This window comes from Nannobrachium achirus (genome assembly GCF_963921795.1).
Source record: "Nannobrachium achirus genome assembly, chromosome: 9".
Lineage (NCBI taxonomy): Eukaryota > Metazoa > Chordata > Actinopteri > Myctophiformes > Myctophidae > Nannobrachium > Nannobrachium achirus.
In genome coordinates this window covers 51,075,498-51,084,378 of record NC_137818.1, presented here as the reverse complement: position 1 = coordinate 51,084,378, position 8,881 = coordinate 51,075,498, and the positions used below count along the sequence as shown (strand labels likewise).

Here is an 8,881-nt window from a genome sequence, read left to right as displayed (position 1 = left end):
CCTAAAGGAGTCGCCGAGACCACCCTGCCGGGGAGCTGGTCCTGTCCTTGCCACGGGGATGCATCACCGGTATAAGGGTGTGTGTGTGTGTGTGTGTGTGTGTGTGTGTGTGTGTGTGTGTGTGTGTGTGTTGCTTGCGCGTGCTGGTGAATGCAGTCGGAACCGGTCCGGTCCCTCTCGAGAACCAACTGCAAGACCCAAGCTGAAACTGCAGCTTTTACTTTAGCCCCCTGTATAAGGAGGGTGCCAGTGGTAGTGACAATCCGTTAGTGTTCATTTGACTCTGAGTGTAGACCTAGGCTACTAATGCAACCAATAATGCTAGAGTTAAATTAACACTGGGTATTTTAATGACTGCAGGATCAGTTAAACTTAAACACAGGGCCAATGGACCAGTGTACACATAATAGTCACTTCTATCACTTCAAGCAAATAGCCTAACTTGCTGGATTGCAGCAGTGATATTGATGTTTAGATCAGGAGACAGTCGAGGCAAATCCAATCTGTCTTGCTTTCAAAAGTCAGTCCCTATAAGCTGCCATAGTCAACTCTCCTCCACCTGACAGTTTATTCATTTGTTACTCAGTGTCCAAGGTCTCATTTGTAAACACTTACACATGTAGTTAAATCAACACAAAGGCAAAGGAAGGCTTGCATTTTCTGATGCATGTCATACAATATTCATCTGCCTCCCTCTCTTCAGTCAGGATAATGGATGTTTTATGTAGTCATGTCTTTACCGTCCCTGCTTCAGCAATGCCATGACAGCCTTTACCTACATATACAGTACATACAGTATACTACTTCACACAGCCTGTCTGTGAATGTTGTTCAGCATGTATAAAGGGAAGAGCCTGAAATGGAACAGCTAAAATGTTTTCTCTGCACACTCTGTGGCTCAAATGAAGATCAATTGCAATCTAATTGCAAATAGTAACCTAATACCCTTTGTGTGTGTGTGTGTGTGTGTGTGTTTAAAGAGTGAGTGCATGTGCAATTGTGCATGCATGTTATGTTGGAGCTGCTTTAAGTGTGCACGTCTTTCTATAAAGATTCAATTATAACACTGTATGGAGAAGGTCTACTACACATAAATCATCCGTGTTATATTAACCCTGAAAGTGCACCAATGTCACACATGGATAACATGGTTAACACTGATAAATGGTGAATGCAGATTGAGTGCAATCAACTAAACCTATAGGACAATCAAGAACATATGCAATGTTTGATTACACTGTGAAATTCAGAGTATTCAATTAATTTGGAGTGTGTACAATAGGATCTGGTGTGCACAGAGTAGACAGTCTGGGTACAGTAGGCCATGTTACATATACTTAATGTCATCAGACAGAAATCCTTGTTACTGTGAATATTTTATTTACTACCTGTTAAGGTTCAATTTAAAATGATGATTTTAGAAAGATATTTAAAAAAAGAAAATTCTTTGTACAGTTATTTTCACGCAACATAAAATTACAACTAAAGTATGTACAACAACGAAACATTACAGTAATGTCAATAAATGAATAATCAGTCACATACAGTATTTGCTTTCCAGGTACACCAACATTCTGAAACAATGACTTGACTTAAAACAAAACAAAACAAAAGAATTGTAAGAATCAATTAAGACCAAGTTAAGCGTAATAATGCGCATTCTGATTCACGGGACTGTGCATAGCTAATATTAAGACCATTTCTATTAATATAAAAGTGCACAAGCTAATTAGCTGATTTATGATAAGATGACAATGTGAACTATGAAAATAATGGAGTTATAGTCACCAGTGTACAATATAGCAGCCGTGGTCAGAGCACTACAGGCGAATGTGGAGGGAATTTGCTTTTCTGGGACCAAAATCTTTGAAATAAATAAAAAAAGGCTGAATGATCTGTTTAGAGAAAGCAATATTTCAGCACAGATTCAATCTACATGCAAAGGCATTTTAACAGGCAAAATAAAACATAAAACAATGTTGTCAGTGAGGTTAGGCTTGTCCAAGAGAAACAACTTCTCTTTGAATGTACAATCATCAACGCAAAACAACTCGAAATGTTTTACTATATTATGTCCATAAAAAATAAATCAAATTTAAATGACAGCATTGCTCTGTTCCAACAAGGCATATACCATAGCCTATTTTTCCCTAGTAGACATCGTTACTGTTCTGTACACGAGAACATAAACCTGTCAGTCAAAATAATATCTTCAAATGATCCCTTTCTCTATAATCATCCACAGTTCTTTTTGCTTAGGCATACAGTCCTTTTTGCTAACCCTGAAACTTGATTGGATGAGTCATTGTGCTTATTCTGCCTAAAATACTACCATGCCAGGACAGCTCAAGATTTAAAATCAACTGAGAACGGCAAAGCATCAAGTCATCATCACCACGTCTGAGTCAACAGAAGGCATTCCTTCAACTAGCGCAAATTAACAAATATATTAATAATTTAACAATGATTCATGACTTGCATATTAACAAACAAACACTCTATAGTTAGCTATAGCTTGATTTCCCCTGATTATGATATGCTAGCTTCCTCGACTCTCCCTAGCACTCCCTGATGCTTAACACTTAAGGGTGATTCATGCTTAGTTGTGCGCTGGTGTCGGGGCACTGAAAATAGCCGATCTATAAGACTACAGCGCGTCACAGTGCCGCGTGTCGTGAGCTTGTAGATGTGGTATTTTCAGTCCGCAACACGCCGTGCCAACCAAGTATAAACCAGTCATTACTGATACAATGAATCTTCATAGACATAAATAAAACAAACAAACACGTAAGCAGGTAAGTCTTAAACATGGCATACATTGGCCCATTAAACACTGTTCTGTACGTAAGCTGGAATGGTTTTTTAAATTCTTTAATACTTGATAGAAGTGAGGAATAAAAATGCTCCTGCATAAATAACTATCCTTCTTTTAGTGCAGCAATACAGTACTCAAACTAAACCTACAGTAATTGCACATTTACCGCATGCAATGGGCCGCAAGCGCCCATACCATCCATCCCTGAATCTCCTCCTTTCATTTACCTTCCTGCTAGTGATGATATGATTCATCTACCTTGGTTAACCTGGTATTCAGTCCTGGACCATCCATTTTTTTAACTCCCAGTTCTCTGGACTTGCAGTTCGAGGCATAAATGCATATTTGCTTTTAGAACAAGTAGTCAGCTACAGGTAGTTAAGTTAATCTAGTAAATAAAAGCTTCTTTATGAAGTTCTGTCCTCAGAATTGGCGCCTACTTTCCATGTACGTTATCAGGCGTGGATGTTTAATGGATGTCCTCGATAAGTGGCCAGTCATTGATTGGTTATCGAGTCGTTAATATCAGCTTTAGTTTGTCCGGAGACTTTTTTTTTGTTTGTTTTGTATACTGACTGCCAGTGTGCCAAAGGCAAATTTCCATTTCATGTTAAATTTAACGGACAACAAAGTCTTCTTTATCTTTAACTTATGTTCCGTGTATCAAGGGGGGGGGAAGCTTTGCCAATGCGAATCGCGCCACTGTCGTCTCTCTGAGGGTGAGCGGCGAGGCTTCCTTCCCTCATGCCATCTTCCTCTCCACCTTCCTTCACCCGTGACATTCAAGTAAATTCAAGTGTGTTGATCAATGCTTTAAAAATGCACCGTCGCGTTAAGACTGGAGCGACCCCACCTTTAGAGATCTCCGTCAGAGGGTGGTAAGCACAGCTTGAACAGCCTGCAGGAAGAGAAAAGACATTCCTCCTATCATTTAAGTCGAATGACGCATTTTCAGTTGAAAATGTAATGTGAGATGGTAGTACTGTGCTCCCGCAGTACTCATTAGTACCAGCAGGTGGTTGTGTACAGTATATGCTACCTTGGGGCCGAGGCAGGCATCTGCTCCATCACCTTGAGATTCTTCGCAGAGAGCTCCACTCTTGTCCCCTAGGAGACAATTCGTTACAATTATTTATTTAACCCATTTAGGCCTAGAATTATTGAATGCTTTAACCAGTGAAAGCGCTCCGAGCGCACCGAGTGCTGCGCTGCGAGCTTGTAGATCTGCTATTTTTGAAAAAGTCGTGAAAATGTGTGCAAATCTTTGAATATATGCATTTTCGAAGCGAACGTTTGTAACTACATTTTTGCTTCTGGGTGGTCCCTGGAACTAGATATTTTGAGATGCGGGTCCGTGGCCAAATACATATCATTTTGGGGGTCCTTCACATGAAAAGGTTTGAGAACCACTGACATAGTAGTCTCTCAAGAACAGACTAACTGAGCTCCAGTTAAGTGAACAGGACCTTTTCTTTGACAATGGCTGGCCAGATTGCTGACATAGAAACATAGGTTTTTAAAAAAATCTTAGAAGGATTCAAAAGACACTTATAGAATCGGGTCACAATTCTAATTTTCACGATTTTTCAAAAATAGCAGATCTACAAGCTCGCAGCGCGGCACTCGGTGCCGCGCTGTGAGCTTGTATATCTGCTATTTTTCAATAGTTAAAGCATAAAATAATGATACACAAAATGTGTACCCGTTCTAAATGGGTTAAATTCTCCAAATCGAAAGCTTATTATTATTTTTATTATAATTGTTATTATTAAGCCGTCAGGTGTAACCTGTTTGCGCATGATATCCATGGTCTGCATGATGCAGCGGGGTATAAGGCCATGGTTCCTGGCCAGAATCATAGCCTGTTCCAGTGTTACACTTAAGGTACATCTGTAAAAGAACAAAGGACAAAAATCAATGTGTACAGCTACAGTATGTCAAGAGAGACTCAATTAGGATGCTTATTAATTCAGCGATACATTACAAGCAACAGGCCTTTTCCATGGCAGTCATAATGGACATGAACACAAACACAAGTGTTACCAATTAGACTACGGTAATTAAGGTTCCATTACAGTACATTAGTGTAGTGAAAGCTTTTAAATAGCAGCACCCAACTTTGTTTGACCTGAACAGAATGCTACGGAATGATTCGGAATCCATTGCAAGCATTTTTTTTGCATAAAAAATATTATATTATATATTTCACAGTTTTGAGGGGCAAACTTTTTGCCCAAGGAAAGTTTTTCGTTCAACCTGCAATGGATTCCGAATCATGGAAAACCCCTAGTTAGACCCCTCACATGCTACTTAAAAAAAAAAAAAAAAAATTGGGGGGGGGGTCTTTTTTCCTGTATAGTAAGTGAATGGGTAGGTGCAAGAAATCATTAAAAATTAACCACTTGGGATGATATTTCATGCTTGGCACCTGGCAGAATCTTAAAATATACCCTTTAAGGATTAAGAAAAAAACAGGTGGCGAAAATAAATCCACCCTATGCGCGTGGACCCCCCTTTCCTACTAGACTATAATACCTGCGTTTAGCCTACTATTTCACGTCAAAATGGCTATTGTGGTCAATAATGTAAACCTTTATTTGAGTTACAATATACAAGCGGGTTCCTGTGGCTGACCTGTGCATGCCAGTGCCACACATGGTGAGGTGGCAGGCTCCCAAGCGGTTGCACAGCTCCGAGGACACGCACAGCACGCTGACCCCCGACGGGTGGCCCTGGCCACTGGGACGCACGTTCACGTAGGACTGCATCAGTCGACACAGGTCGTCCAGGGTGTTGAGGGGACGCAGGAGCTACAGAGCAGTAGGGATGGGACCATATGAACATTTCCTATCACGATGATTGTGACAAAAGAAAACGTGATTTATGATATTATCGCGATAATTAAAATCCATTATCCTGGGGCGGAACATTTGCCAAAAAATAGCCGATTACAAGCTTGTGACGTAGTGACGCGTTGTGAGCTTGTAGATCGGCTATTTTTTGGCAAAGACATTTGATAGAGAGTGAAAAAAAGACTGTATCAAGTACATATATTATAAGTACATTTTACCAATTATAGAGGGTTTAAGTGGTACTGGATATGCAGCTCGGAAAATAAAAGGTGAATTGATCCCAGTGCATGACGGAGGACGATATCGCGATAAATTAAATCTCCACAATACGATTATCGTGAGTGTTGTTTTTTTTTTTCTTCACGATAAAGGATAATATCGCTTATCGTCCAACAGAGTGGCAGGCCTGAGCACTGTAGTCATAGTGCTCAAGCATAGTAAGCTTTGATCAGGCTGCAGGCAAATCCCATTTGTTGCTCAAAGCAAGTCGTATGGCGGTGTTGCTCGCCAGAAATGGCTGATCTACAAGTCCATACTGCGTTGCACTGTAGCAATGTTGGGATACAGTAGATCGGCAACTCTCTGCGTGATGCTGTGGTATATAAATTATGAATCAGACAAATATAATTTGCAAAAATGTGTTTCGATGTGTCTTATTTGCAATCGGATTCCAATCTGGATCTGGATTTGGGCTGCCAGTCTGACCATAGCCATAGGGAGGTAGGCAAAGAACTTTGCCAACAATAACTCAAGTGGGATTATGGTGGAGTTCTGTGATCTATGATATTTTCAGAGGAAGTTGATGTCAACATGAGATTAAGGCTCTAGATCTCAAGGCTACCTTTTAAACTGTTGGGGAAATAATATTTATACAACAGTCTCTTGAGTCTATTTCCACTAGAGTCAGTTTGAGGCACTACAATTAATTCTACATTTGTCAAGTTTAGATGGAGTCCATTATTTTCATGTTTGTTGAAATTATTATGGAAGTGTCAGGGTTAGTTGTGGTTAATGAGGGAATGTGGACGTGCTAGCAGGGCTATTCCAGTGCAATACCAAGACACCAGTTCATCTTACTTTGGCAATCTTTGGTTGAAGGTCTCTTACTTCACGGCCCAGTATCTGCGCTTGCATTTATATTCAGTCAAACAATCATGCATTATGTGGGCTTACATGTACAGTGTAATATCACATTACACACACACATGTCATTTCTGTTGGGCGGAAACCTTGTATCTCAATATATTTATCTCAATATATTTTTGGTTTTTCATTTGACAAATAATACTATTTGTCCTACAAGAGTGTCAGGGTAGTGTGACCTTGTAGTATTAGCTATTTCTATTATTATAGGAACGTGGAAAAGTGAACGTGCGTTAAGTGTGTGGATTAAGTGTGTTTGTGGGTTTTATAAATATATATGTAACCAATGAAAAGTAGCAATAAAGACTCACAGGTCCTTTTTTCCATTTCCTGAAAAAGTAACAGTTTTGTGCATACAAGGTTTCCGCCCTACAGTGTACAGTGAGTGTATACAATGTGACAAAAAACAAAAACAAAATAAACATCCAATAATGATGTGATAGTTGCAGAATCCATTAAAACAATATGTAAAAATGAGGGAAAAAATGGCACAAACTGTAAAACAAAACTAAAATATTACATAACAGAAAATAACATATTGTGTATGTGTATTTACCTGGTCAATCTTCATAGCTGTTGTGTTGGAGTCTGTGGGGAGGTTGGACTTCTCCAAGTAGAAGGCCCTTTGGGACAGAAAAGACAGTTCTATTTACAGTGGTTTTACAACCGCTTGGCTTGGCTGAGACAATCCGTCTGCTCTGAGTCACTGTGTGTGTGAGAGAGCTGAGTCATGCAGTGTGTATTGGAGAGTACACAGCACGTTTCTGCTACACCAAGGCCCTTTTAGCTAATTAACTCGCTAATCCATCATTAGCACAGGAGCTGACTGTGACTTTCTCTTAGCTTCAAGTATTGCTTTTTAAGGTTTTTCAATGCACGAGTCACTTTTCAAATTAACCTAATTAAAAGCGGTTGCTTGAAATAACAACAAAAATGAACCATTATCGACTAGTATTTTGAACAAGACAGGGTCTAATAACGCTGTGGCTTCAATCTGTCTATGACATCAGTCATCTATGATGTCAGGACTATGACATCAGTCATCTATGATGTCAGTCACCCCCTCAGCTATGATGTGGCCATAGCTGAGTGTGTAGAGGTTTTCCTCTGAGCAAGACAGTTAAACCCTGACCCCCCCCCCCCCCCCCCATACATCTATGTCTTCAGTATTATGCTTATACAATAAATATTATTTTGTTTTATTTAGAAATAAATACCGGTATATCGGTCACAAAAACTAAAATCTGTGGCCTAGGACAGTGGTTCTCAACCTTTTCAGGCTGCAACCCCCAAAATAATCATATTTTAACTGGGGACCCCTACCCTGAGGAGCACTAAGAGTTGAGCATTACATTTCGTATAACACGGTTCTATTGTGAAAATGTTCACAATTTCAGCCTTTAAATTTGACCAATGTATAATTTGTCATTTTAGATGTAAAAAGTCGTTAAATTGTCACTATAGAAATGTGCAGATACCTCTATACACTTAAACGCTATGTTGGCGTGTTCACTGTTGAGTGAGAAAACAGTGTTTCACATTAAGTTAATCATCTGGGGACCCCCCAAAATAATTTGGGGACCCCTCTGGGGGTCCCGACCCACAGGTTGAGAACCACTGGCCTAGGACTCTCCAAAATTGGGAATGGCATCAGACTCCAAAGTCTGGCATGGGTATTGGGTCAGGCTCTAGTCTAGTCTATCAGGCTACAGTACATGATGCGGTGCAGTGATGTGTAGTTTACCTGAGTCTACGGTAATAGGCTTTGACTCTCTCTAGTGACACAGCATTGGTGCGTTGCTGGAACTCCTCCATGTCAATGTAGTTCTGCTGGGACACGCCTTCCGCCCGCTCCAGACCTGGGACATATGTGTACATGTTAAGTTTAAAAGAACCTGGCGGCACATGCTAATGCCTCACTTAAAGATGTAACGCTGTCGCTAGTTGAAAAGAACAGATCTTCAAGTTAACAACACGCTAAGATGCATTGTTAGTTAGTTCTAAGATCGGGTTCTTTTCAACGAGCAGCACCATTGCGCGATGGATTATAAATCCAAGTTTAAGGGTTGAT

The 8,881-nt window shown here is 40.1% G+C and overlaps 1 protein-coding gene across 1 annotated transcript in view; it reads right to left on the bottom strand.

Annotated features, from left to right (window-relative positions):
* Positions 1–2,839: 2,839 nt before the first annotated feature.
* prex1 (phosphatidylinositol-3,4,5-trisphosphate-dependent Rac exchange factor 1) overlaps positions 2,840–8,881 on the bottom strand; it is a 132,358-nt gene continuing 126,316 nt past the window's right edge. Inside the window, exons 36-42 of the mRNA XM_080733365.1 lie at positions 8,555–8,669; positions 7,367–7,433; positions 6,745–6,789; positions 5,450–5,625; positions 4,603–4,705; positions 3,855–3,922; positions 2,840–3,713 (exon numbers count right to left, since the gene is read on the bottom strand). Coding sequence (XP_080589491.1) covers positions 3,671–3,713; positions 3,855–3,922; positions 4,603–4,705; positions 5,450–5,625; positions 6,745–6,789; positions 7,367–7,433; positions 8,555–8,669 — 617 coding nt within the window. The 3' untranslated portion in view covers positions 2,840–3,670. The remainder of the gene's footprint in view (positions 3,714–3,854; positions 3,923–4,602; positions 4,706–5,449; positions 5,626–6,744; positions 6,790–7,366; positions 7,434–8,554; positions 8,670–8,881) is intronic.